We start from the raw sequence: 12,478 nt of genomic DNA, 5'->3' as shown, positions 1-12,478 counted from the left end.
TTATTAATGAACAATGGTTTGTTACATACAGAGAAAGCATGAGCTAATTGAATAGAGTATCTTTGTTATTGTACAAGTACAATAAGATTTAGTTTGAAACTTACAAATTGATACTAAAGCTCAAAAATACAAATTATTTCAAATGCAATATAAAATGTTCAATTATAAAAAGTTTGCAGCAGTATTAAAATGCACATCTTAGCTATGCAAATAGCTCAGATGTGCAATGCAGCATTAAAACCTAACCGGTACCTAACGGTAGGGGTGAATAATTATTCCATGTACATTTAAGGTTAATGTGTGTACTGGGTTACATTTTAGTTACAGCAGCATCACTGTGTTGATATGAAATTAGTTGTGCCAGACAATTTTGGACACTTTTACACTGACACATATAATACTACCTGCCTGACATTGGCATGTGTTATTCAGGTGTCAAAGTTGTGCAGAATTGATTGAAGAAATCTCAAAGACAGTGCCAGAAAGATGCTGGAAAGGTAAAGTCTTCAAAGTGTGCCATATTAATCAAACATTGTGGTGCCTTTACTGGTCATTTTAAAATGTCAGTGAACTTTGTCTGCAATTGTTAACCACCTCAATCTGTTTTCTATTTTAGGGTTTTAAAAATTCCCTCATGTTCCCTCATATTCAGACCTTTCTCTCTCAGTTCTCTCTCAAAAAGCTTTTCTTATGCTATTTGTTTTTTCTTATTATTTTGCAGATGCAGTGATGACCAACTTGTACCTGAGTTGTATTTGAGGAATGCAGTTGGGAAACATTTTATACAAGAAAAAAAAAACAATAATTAATAATTTCCTTTGAGTTCACTGTTGGTTGTTTTATTTGTTAAAATACGTAAACCAATAAATTGATTAATCTTTTTTTAATCTATTTTTTTACGTTGTCATTTATCCGCAATGTTTTAATGTTAAGTTTGATAACATGCTCTTGACTTGTGCTATTTATTTCTTTTAAATATCATAAGGCATTTAATATATATATATATATATATATATATATATATATATATATATATATATATATATTAAATATATATATTGTTAAATTCCATATTTTTATCATAATTTTTTATATTTGAGTGTAATGCATTTATATTTTATTTTGTCATGAATTCTTTTGCATTTTTATAAATTTGTATTGTCTTAAGTTGTTAATGTTGTTTTTCTTAATAAAAGCTGTATATGGAGTTTGTTTGGATAAATGGCCATTTTGTTGTGTTTTAGATGTATATATGTAGGCATTCATTAGCTGTCTGTTTGATGACTATATTCTTGGGGTATGTTTAGACTTCTATTAAATTTTCACCGACAGCCCAATGACAACCTTATTTTAGCCTAGACGTCTGGGCTGTGTTTCAACGGCTAATAGACGTTTTTTAGACCAAAAATTGCTTGCTGGGCAACATCTCTCAGCTTCGAATGACTATTTTTTTTATTGTTGTAAGGCTCTTAAAAACACAAAACGAAAACAAAGAACAACATAAAAATATTTATTTATTTATTTGAACATTCATCTAATGACAATTGAGTTAAACTGCAGTCAGTGAAAGTTATGAAAAGTTACCATGCAGCAAGATACACAGCAGCTAGGGACACAGTTTACAGCTTTAAATTGACGTAAAAAAAAAAACAATGAGGAACAACAGAAATGTGTTCGATTCGTGATGTGCTTGTTCAGTACGTTCTGATAAAAGCACATGCAAAAATATAAGCATTTTAACCTATCATGTGAATAACATAAACAGCTGTACATCTAAACGGGGCGTATGAACATTCGGTTTTATTACCTTATTTAAATAATTCATCAAACGAGCTGAAGGACAGGCAACACACTACACTCCATTCGCTTGTTCGTAGTTCAAACGGCCACGCCCACCGAGGAACGAACCTATGAATATTCGTACTAAGCCTGCCCATTTGGAACAGTTTTTCACGGGAACTTAATATTACACAACACCGGCGTTTGCGTTCGAGAACTGCGTAAAGTTCAGAAATGCCCCACCTTCTCGACGCTCTCAGCCGCCCTTAACGCTTTCAATCCCATAATGCACCTCAAGAGCGTTTACGCTCAGCTTCCATAGGAATGAATTGAAAAACGCTCCGCTCCGCTCCGCTCCACTCGCTACGCTGTAGTGGAAATACACGGATACACCGTTACTCCAAGCAAAGTAGGATACACATGAAGAAAGCACGCCCTCACCAAAACGAGATGTTGGCTTTGCTTTCTAAGATGTTTCCATTTTCGACTGAGGATGAAAAGTTTGAAAAGTTGGAAATGTGTCGGGTTTTTTAGTCGTCTGCTCGTTTACTGTGACTTCCAGTTATCTATAAAATCCTATTATATTTTATTTGTTTAACGTAAGGGAATTTAAAGACACAATAAAACGTAGTGCTGTGTTTTTTGTTCTGTAAATGGTTCATTCTACTGAGGGCACAGAGATGTCTCTTTTTGGGATTGCAGAGAGAATTTCTTGGTCATACTTTCAATTGATCAGTTGGTGTCGCTATATGCCTTAATGGTTTTGGGCTTGAAGCTGTGGTTAGTATCAATAATAGCCTATTCCTTAGTTTAGTTAATGTTTATGGTTATAATAGTAGTGGGCAAAACAAGACTTTATTTTCTAAAATTACTGATGTGGTCACATTTTTAAAAAGGGAATTACACATTTTGTATTGATGAGGGTGGTTACATTATCACCTTTATCTAGACTCTAGTTATACCAGTCTTCATTTCAATAACATAATACAGGAGTTTTGCAGGGGAAAAGGATATATGGAGAGTTAAATACCTAAAATGCTAGTCAGTCTTCCTGGGTCAAGCCTAGTGGATCATGAATTGATTTTGGATTGCAAAATGTTTCAACATCTGGTGCACCATTGACAAATCATTGCCTTATTTAATTAATTTTGAGTTCCAGTTTAATGCAGACCTCTTAAGGGTTAAAGATTATTGTAGTGTAATGTGCAATTTCATTATTGAGATTAAGGGTGACATCACCTAAATCTCTAAAGGGAGTAAGGAAGTCCTTTAAATTCAAAACAAGGGAACTTTCAGTTGCATTTATAACACAAGAGCAAATTACAGAGGCAGGGGGAATTCAAATAATTTCAAGACATTAATTTGTGCAGTAATATACAGGAAATGTAAATGTCTGAAGAAGATCAATTACAGTCTCTTCAAGCTAAGTTAGACAATTTGTATTTAACAAAAGAACACACATCTCATTTAACATCTCACGCAAAATTGATGAAAGCAGGAGAGACAAATAAGGCATATTTTTGTTGATTAGAAAAGTGGAAATAGGAAAGCAATACAGTTCAATGTTTTAATGACAAGGAAACACAGACCCAAAGAATGGTAGAGGATTTCTTAAGAAGATAAAATAATTTATCTCACAGATTGATAATAATTTCCAAGATAGCTGTTATGCAGACCTAAAAAAAGGAATTGGATTTTGCTATTAAAATGCCTTTAGGGAAATTCAGAGGACAGGATGGTTTGACCACAAATTTTTAGGAGGATTCAAAGGACTTGTTGTTTAAAGCTGTTTGGAATGTAATACTTTGCTTTCAACTATGAAAGAGGTGTTTATTTATTTTATTTTTTCCTCAAAATCAGGCAAAGGCAAGATAATTATTGATAACTTGAGGCCAATTACTCTACATAATGTAGACTATAAATTACAAACAAAATTAAATTTGAGATTAGATTAAGTCATAAGTAAAATCCAGTCTGCAGATTCAATTAATTAGATTTATTAGATTTGTTTTTTTAATTGTTTTTTATTTATTTAATTAGAGATGATGGTTTTATTTATGATGATGTCATTTTATGTAGGCATTCAATATTAGTTTTAACTACATTGGAATTGTTTTGGGATTTGGCAGTACATTTGTTAAATTAATAGAAATGTTGTATGAAGAGATTAATAACTCACTTCCATGTGGGTCCTCTAAGCAATTTGACATTATTGTAGAGGTACAGTATTAGGCATCTAACAAAATCTAATGGCAGTTCGTAATATTCCAGTAAAAAAAAGTAAAATATTTAGGTTGTTGTTGTTGTTTCTCTATTATTATTTTTTTTTTAACTCCCAAAGGGTTGCATTCAGATGAAAAAAAAATAAAAATAAAAATAAAAAAAAACAAGTTAAATGAAAGAAAGAAAGAAAAAGAATAAATATGTGGCTGCAAAGGCATCAGATTTCTGATCTAAAAACAGAAGCACTCTCCAGGCTGATCTTTCCTGCTTGCTTTATATGTATTTTGACAGATGAATAAAGGACATTTACCAAAAGCAATATTATTTTATCTGGAAAAACAAACACCGATATATAAAAATATATTAAGCATGTCCTCAGTCATGATAATTTTTGTGTAAAGTACCGTATCACTTGTACTCAGAAATTGTATTTGTTAAAAATCTTAGTAGTAGGTGTCAGTTGATATATATTTGCTGCTACTTGTATTTGTTGGAAATGTTTCAAATTCTGTATACTGAGGCATGAATAAAACATGAAAAAAACAAACAAACAAAAAAAAAACATGCAATGCACCCAATGTAACGTCTCGGGTACATTTGTAACCCTAGTTCCCTTAAGCCAGGCTCACACTACAGGATTTTTAACCCGATTTTGCCCTGATTTTCCCCTCCCGAGAATCGGAGCAAAAATCTTGTCAAGCACGGTACAGATTATCTGGTAATGTGAGACATTCACAGATCAAATCTTGCACCTCCCGATCTGCTCTCACACAAATCGTGGCCGCCCCAATCATATCAAACATGTTTGATATTCAGGATTTTAAATCGGGATGATCACGGCTATGATTACGTCAGTACTTTCACAACAGCCAACGCCCGACCACAAAACAGCTGCTGTACGGTCCATTGGATAGTGGAGATGGAGGAAACTGCTTCTTATGTTTTTGTAGTAACACTGTCTGTATATGTTGAAAACATACCAAAACTGCATGGAGCAAGGAAAGCTCTGGAGTGAAATCGTCTCAGTTTTCAACATACCTGGTGAGTGCATAAAGCTGCTAGCAGGCTAACTAACATTTGTAAACATTAGTTGCTGTAATCTTAATAATATCTTGTAGTGTATGATGCACCATAATTTTCAAATCTTGTAGTGTGTGCATGTTTAAGATTTCAGGGAAGATAATCTGCAAAGATTTTCCTTATGTGTGCACTGCACCCAGATTTCATAATCGGTTAGGACTTAAAAAATCCTGTAGTGTGAGCCCGGCTATAAATGGGTCATTGGATGCCCATTTTCCACAAGTTGGTATGATTCTTTAGGGTCTTAATGAAAAGTCTCTAATATACTTTGATTAAAAATTCTCAATGGCTTTGTAAAACAACATCCTTTTTACCTTGTCAAAATGAGCTCAGCAAAAATCATCTAATTCTAAGGGGTTGTTCCTTTAAATGCAAATGATCTCTGCTCACCCCGCCCCTCTCTTCTCTCTGTGGAATGACGATCTTGTTTACTTTAGCCGCATTTAGCCGCTAAACTTCCTAACTACCACGTTATAAGGAAAGGCGATCGCAAAGATTCATAAAAATACGCTTATACGCACTTCTGCTGTAAGTGAAGCTGGATCATGAATGATTCGCGCAAACATAGACGTATATATGTAGATCGGGAGGCGCATTCCCTTTACAAACAAATGTAATCCACTGCATCTTCAGCGGCTCAGATGTCAGGAGAAAAAACCGACCACTATGTTCATTATTACATCCAGCAACACAACACCTCAATCGCTCAATCAGAGATGTTCTTGTCTAACTTACATCCCTGCTCCGGCATCAAAACAAGGAAAGTTACTGGATTGTGACAGCTGGTCTAAGGTAAGAACTCATGTCAATCAACTATCATGGGAGCGGCCTCTGTGAGTGTGATGCCACACCAACAGGCATCTGAGAACAGCTTGATTTGAAAAGGGGGATATTATTTTTACAGATTAATTAAAAACCACTGCATGGATTTTTATCATTATATGATAGATTTGTACATACACTGCCAACACACATAAACTCTTTCACACATGAATTTAAAATATTCTAGCTGAGCACCCAGGGTGAGTATTTTAGGCGACCGTTATTTTAGAATGTATCGCCTTATTGTTTCCATGGTGCCGTGTCGTGTTTGTCACGTGACACAACACAGCCACAGTAGCGCTGTATGACACATGTATCACTTTTACATCATTTTTCCTTTTTTATTATTAATATTCACAAACGTGCTCACTGTATTATGAAATATCTGATATTCCTATTTTGAAATATGTGCAAGTAAATGTACTTGGAGTTTTAAGCACTTTTATAATGAGCGCGTTAGTTGATCTATACCGGGTGATGGGTGCCGCCATGTTAGTTCATGCTGAATCCGAGCTGTGGGATTTACAGGACGCACATTCATCCTCTCCTCCCGAAATACATTAGTAAGTCTCTGGTGAGCTGGGAGAAGAGCAGAGTAAACTTTATAGTTACCTACACAGTGTGTATATAATATCAGTAAAACATGTTGCCAGATAACATTTGTAAGGATCATTATTGCTGCTTCCATAGACATTGGCATGTATTTTGCAAAATATAAATGAATGATTACACCTGTGTGATCAGACGCGTGAAAGGGTTAAGGAGGGAACAGAGACATTATGGCGACTGATGTCATGGGGTCTCACTTTGGAGCCCAATCACCTCTGAGATAAAGAAGAAAAGGCCAATGAGAATTGGCGAGTAGAATTTGTATCCCGCGCCACTCCCCTATACATATGGGTATATAAGATGGTGGTGTGCAACCACTCATTCAGGTTTGTGCTGAGGAGTCGAGACGTATAATGGCATTCAATTCAATTCAATTCAATTCAAATTTATTTGTATAGCGCTTTTCACGATACATATCGTTGCAAAGCAGCTTTACACCAAATTGACATTTTTACAATATATGTAGTAGTAGCTTGATGTACATATGGTAGAGATGTGTGGTAAAGATCAATTAATGACGTAATCAAACAGACAAAGAACACTATAAATTTGTAGCAGAATTCGGTAGTGCTGTATGTTTTCAGGGTTGGCATCAGGGTTGGCATCATCTGAAGTCCTCTGAGGGGTTGGCATCATCTTTTCTTAAGTGTTCTGGATCCACACTGAAGCTTGTGAATTCCTAGTTACCATGGGATGTCAATCCCATGGCAAAAACAGAGAACAAATAGGAACATAATTAGCGTAGCTGCTGTTCAAACTAAGAAAAGGGAGGTTTGTTAAACCAGAGCTAAAAGATTAATAATGAACATTTGATCAGATATAGCTGCAGAAAAAGTTTATGAGATGCATTATTTGAATGCTTGGCTAAAAAGATGAGTCTTTAATCTAGATTTAAACACAGAGAGTGTGTCTGAACCCCGAACGTTATCAGGAAGGCTGTTCCAGAGTTTGGGAGCCAAATGTGAAAAAGCTCTACCTCCTTTAGTGGACTTTGCTATCCTAGGTACTACCAACAGTCCAGAGTTTTGTGACCTTAGGGAGCGTGATGGATTGTAGTGTGGTAGAAGACTAGTTAGGTACGCAGGAGCTAAACCGTTAAGAAGTAAGAAGTGCTATTTTGTAGCTGATGCGGAACCTAATAGGTAGCCAGTGCAGAGACTTTAAAATTGGGGTAATATGATCATATTTTCTTGACCTGGTAAGGACTCTAGCAGCTGCATTTTGGACTATCTGTAGCTTGTTTATTGAAGATGCAGGACAACCACCTAGTAGTGCATTACAATAGTCCAGTCTAGAGGTCATGAATGCGTGAACTAGCTTTTCTGCATCAGAAACAGGTAACATGTTTCGCAGCTTGGCAATGTTTCTAAGTTGGAAGAATGCTGTTTTTGTAACATGAGAAATATGATTTTCAAAAGACAAGTTGCTGTCTAATATAACACCCAGGCTTTTGACTGTAGTGGAAGTAACATTACATCTGTCTAGTTGTAAATTGTAAGTCAAAAGATTCTGTGTATTGTTTTTGGGTCCAATAAGTAATATCTCTGTCTTATCTGAATTTAATAGCAGAAAATTGTTGGTCATCCAATCTTTTACATTTTTAACGCACTCTGTTAACTTTGATAATTCAGAAGTTTCATCTGGTCGTGTTGAGATATATAGTTGAGTATCATCAGCATAACAATGGAAACTAATCCCGTGTTTTCTAATAATATTACCAAGGGGCAGCATGTATATTGAAAATAGTAGAGGACCTAGAACAGATCCTTGTGGCACTCCATACTTTACTGGTGATAACTGAGATGACTCCCCATTTAAATAAACAAAGTGGTAGCGATCAGACAGGTAGGATCTAAACCATTTTAAAGCCTGCCCTTGGATACCTGCATAATTTTGTAGTCTATCTATTAGTATGTCATGATCTATAGTGTCAAACGCAGCACTAAGATCAAGTAAAACTAGCAGTGAGATGCAGCCTTGGTCTGACGCAAGAAGCAAGTCATTAGTGATTTTAACAAGTGCAGTTTCTGTGCTGTGATGCGGCCTGAAGCCTGACTGAAATTCTTCATAGATATCATTTTTTTTGCAAGCATGAGCACAGTTGAGCAGATATAACTTTCTCTAAAATTTTAGACATAAATGGAAGATTAGAAATGGGTCTATAATTTGCCAGTTCACTAGGGTCTAGTTGTGGTTTCTTAATAAGAGGCTTAATAACCGCCAGCTTGAATGGTTTAGGGATGTGACCTAAAGATAACGATGAGTTGATAATATTGAGAAGCGGTTCTTCTGCCACAGGTAACAATTCTTTTAGTAATTTAGTGGGTACGGGATCTAATAGGCATGTTGTTGGTTTAGACACAGTGATGAGTTTATTTAACTCTTCCTGTCCTATAGCAGTAAAGTACTGCAGTTTTTCTTTGGGTGCGACGAAAGAAGTTGACATATTAGATGCAGTATAATCTACATTGGTTATTGCATTTCTGATGTTAAAGAGTTTATTAGGTCAGTAAACGCAAGTCCTAACGCATCATTTGTATTATCAACGTGAATGTTAAAATCTCCGACAATTAGCACTTTATCAAAATTAACCAATAGTTCCGAAAGGAATTCTGCAAATTCTTTTAGGAAATCTGTATATGGCCCTGGCGGTCTATACACAGTAGCTAAAACAAGAGATAGGAGAGATTTCTTTTGCATATCTGGCAGAGTAACATTAAGCAAAAGTATTTCAAATGAATTAAACCTGTATCCTGTTTTCTGAGTAACATTGAAAATATCACTATATATTGTTGCAACACCACCACCATGACCACTCTGACGGGGCTCATGCTTATAGTAGTAGTTTGGCGGAGTAGACTCATTTAGACCAATATAATCATTAGGTTTTAGCCAGGTTTCAGTTAAGCAGAGTACATCAAAACTATTATCTGTGATCATTTCATTCACAATAACTGCTTTGGGTGCAAGTGATCTAATGTTTAGGAGCCCAAGCTTTAAAAATGGTTTCTGTTCGTGTATTTTGCTTTTTTCTGGTTTAATTACGATCAGATTTTTTCTAGATCCTGCATTAAATTTATGTTTTGACCTCACTATTCGAGTAACAGACACAATCTTTATAGATTGGACAGTGCAACTACTATCATTTAGGCGTTCAGAACAAAAGCCATCGTAGCAATCATTTGAGAATGTACTTACTAGTCAAATGGAGCGTAGCGTCCTGGAGATGTTGTCCGACAGCAGCTCCGCTCCGACTCTGCTGGGGTGCAGGCCATCAGCACGGAAAAGCCTAGGACGTTCCCAGAAAAGATTCCAATTATTAACAAAGAGCAGTTTCTGTTCTTTACACCATGTCAATAACCATTCATTTAGAGCAAGAAGTCTACTGAACCTTTCGTGCCCACGTCGATACGTGGGAAGCGGTCCTGACATGATGATCCTCGTCGTGGGCGACGTGCTGCGAACCGTCTCGATCAGGCTGCTGAAGTCCCTCTTCAGAACCTCCGTCTGCCGCAGCCTGGTGTCGTTCACCCCCGCGTGCAGGACGATCGCGCCGACGCTCTCGCCGTCCTTCACGATTGCGGGTATCTGCGCAGAAACATCGAGAACGCGAGCACCAGGAAAACAGTGGGTGTGGACTTTACCTTTAGCTAAAGTAGCACGTACGTACCGGACAATGGAGTCTCCGACGATCACAGCGTCGCGTTCCGTCTCGCGGAGGGGAGCGAAACGGTTCCGGGTGGAGATCTCGAAGACCGGAGGCGGCGTAGGGGGCGAGGTCCTCGGCCGGGGCCTGGCTCGCGTCTTCCGCTGCTGCTGCACCCAGGGTCCGTGGTGTCCCGGCGCCGGAGTGAAGGACATCTGGGAAGATCGCGTCCAGGGTGCACGGGAGCTGTGCAGAGAAGCACACGGAGTAGAGGTGGTCAGAGTGTTAGTATCACGCTGTATACTCACCCGGGAGGATTCCAGAACGGCTCTCCGCTCTCTCAGCTCCGTCTGCCGCACCAACAACTCCTGGATCTGCTTCTCCACGGCCTCCAGCTCAAGCTGCAACGAGTGCAGCTCGAACGTGTCCTCACCTGCACTCAAAGGTGGACACAAATTCGCCATTAAAGCAAGTAACAGTGAGTAAACAATGGAAATGTGTGTAAGCAGTGTGTAAACAATGCAAGCAAGATTAGCGGCAGTCCTGGAGGGATGTAACGTCTTCATTACCTCGTTCAGGGAACGAGGGTTACCAACGTAACCGAGACATTCCCTTTCAGTGCAGATGAGGTCCTGTTCAGGAGCCCGGGCTGCATGCCCATTGCATACAGCAACCCAGCCCGTCTTGGAGGCAACCATGTTGACAACAACTTGCCTCGACTTCTGACCTAAGGGCACTCCTGCCTGTAGGAAGACTGGATCTAACCAAGGGCTGAATAGGCGGTGACAATCCAGGGTAACGCTGACCCGGAAAGTGCCACGGCGCCATGCCCATCTCGGGATCCGGCCGTGCAGCCAGTGCTGAAGTCGTCTGGCATATGCCCCGGTAGCCTCTGAAAAAGTTTTAGAAGGACAACTGTCTTAACTATGAATGACCATAGGCAGTTTAGCACCGACTGTGCACGCTCATTGGTGAGACGTCCTGTCATGTTAACTGAATCCAACTCCACAACGAGAAAAGAGATGCTCTGCTAATATGAGCCAGTTGTCAAGATGAGGAGGATCAAGTTGAGGGTCTGGATGCCCTTCTCCCAAAATGGGGACAGGGCACCCTCCGCTAGTTTAGTAAAGATGTGAGGAGACAGAGATAGCCCAAAAGGGAGGACTTTGTACTGATACACCCGACCCTCGAAAGCAAACCGAAGAAACGGCCTGTGTCGAGGTAAAATCGAGACATGAAAGTATGCGTCCTTCAGGTTGTTGGCTGCACACCAATCCTGGTGCCGAACACAAGAAAATAGACATTTCTGCGTCAGCATCTTGAACAGTAGCCTGTGAAGGGACCGATTCAGGACTCGAAGATCCAGAATCGGCCATAACCCACTGTTCTTCTTAGGTACAATAGATTGGGTCGGGTCCCAATCTATTACCTTGGGTCCTGGGTTTGTTTAACATTTGTGTGTAATACCTGAATCGATTGGAGAACACCACACCCACCAGTGATCAGTGTTGGTTGCATGTGTTTTGTAACTTGCAACTTGTAAAATAAGGTGGGGGAAAAAAAATGCATAATGCAGAGTTAATTTTAGTATTGCAAGCAGACGGTATCAAGCTGTCTCATGTGAATTCCTCCTTTAAGCTTCATAAGATTAGCTAGGTGGAGCTTTAAGCACATGTTTTGTATTGTTTCTTTTACTGAAGAAGAGACGCACCTGTTATTGAACATGCACGATGGTGCAGTGTCGGCTTTGTGTATACCCACTTCTAAATCCACTCTGATGCGCATCATTCAGTAGTGTCTTGCATTAGCCAACATCATGACAGTCCACCACTTGATATCTAATCCAATTGCACATGATTAAATGCAAATACTCCATAAAAGAAAGACCGTGGCACCGGCTTCCTTTGAAATATGATTGGGCCCGTGCCCGTAATGCCGCCTTCATGCGCAGAGTGCATGTTAATTAATTGTTGATTACTAATTTGAATCAGTACATTATAATGAAAACAATACCTTAAATAAATTAAGAGTATGCCCACTTCTCTCAACACCACTACACCACTGCACACGCAGTAAAGTGTAATGCACTGCTTGTTCTGTGCATTTTTTGAAACAAAAATAATTGCTTCGAGCTGAAATAATGAATATATTAAGAAGGTTCTTTTACTCAGCAAGAGAGAGCAACAGCCTAACACCATGTCTACAATAGACGTGGCGTGGTGCAACACAATAAAGTAGAAACCTTTATAATCTGTGATGGTGTCTACACTGGATGTGGCTCGGTGCAGCACGGAGTGACACAATAAATCTCCAGAAGCA

The 12,478-nt window shown here is 38.5% G+C and overlaps 1 protein-coding gene across 1 annotated transcript; it reads right to left on the bottom strand.

Annotated features, from left to right (window-relative positions):
• Positions 1–9,017: 9,017 nt before the first annotated feature.
• On the bottom strand, positions 9,018–10,857 carry LOC127158978 (uncharacterized). Its single transcript, XM_051101920.1, has 4 exons — positions 10,752–10,857; positions 10,468–10,592; positions 9,905–10,374; positions 9,018–9,802 (listed from the first exon to the last, which is right to left on the bottom strand). The coding sequence occupies exons 1-4, from the start codon at positions 10,855–10,857 to the stop codon at positions 9,715–9,717; spliced, it is 789 nt and encodes a 262-aa protein (XP_050957877.1). The 3' UTR covers positions 9,018–9,714.
• Positions 10,858–12,478: the final 1,621 nt, after the last annotated feature.

The sequence above is a fragment of the Labeo rohita genome, unplaced genomic scaffold (genome assembly GCF_022985175.1).
Source record: "Labeo rohita strain BAU-BD-2019 unplaced genomic scaffold, IGBB_LRoh.1.0 scaffold_1822, whole genome shotgun sequence".
Lineage (NCBI taxonomy): Eukaryota > Metazoa > Chordata > Actinopteri > Cypriniformes > Cyprinidae > Labeo > Labeo rohita.
Note: the sequence above shows the minus strand (reverse complement) of the source record. Positions and strands in the feature narration are given on the sequence as shown.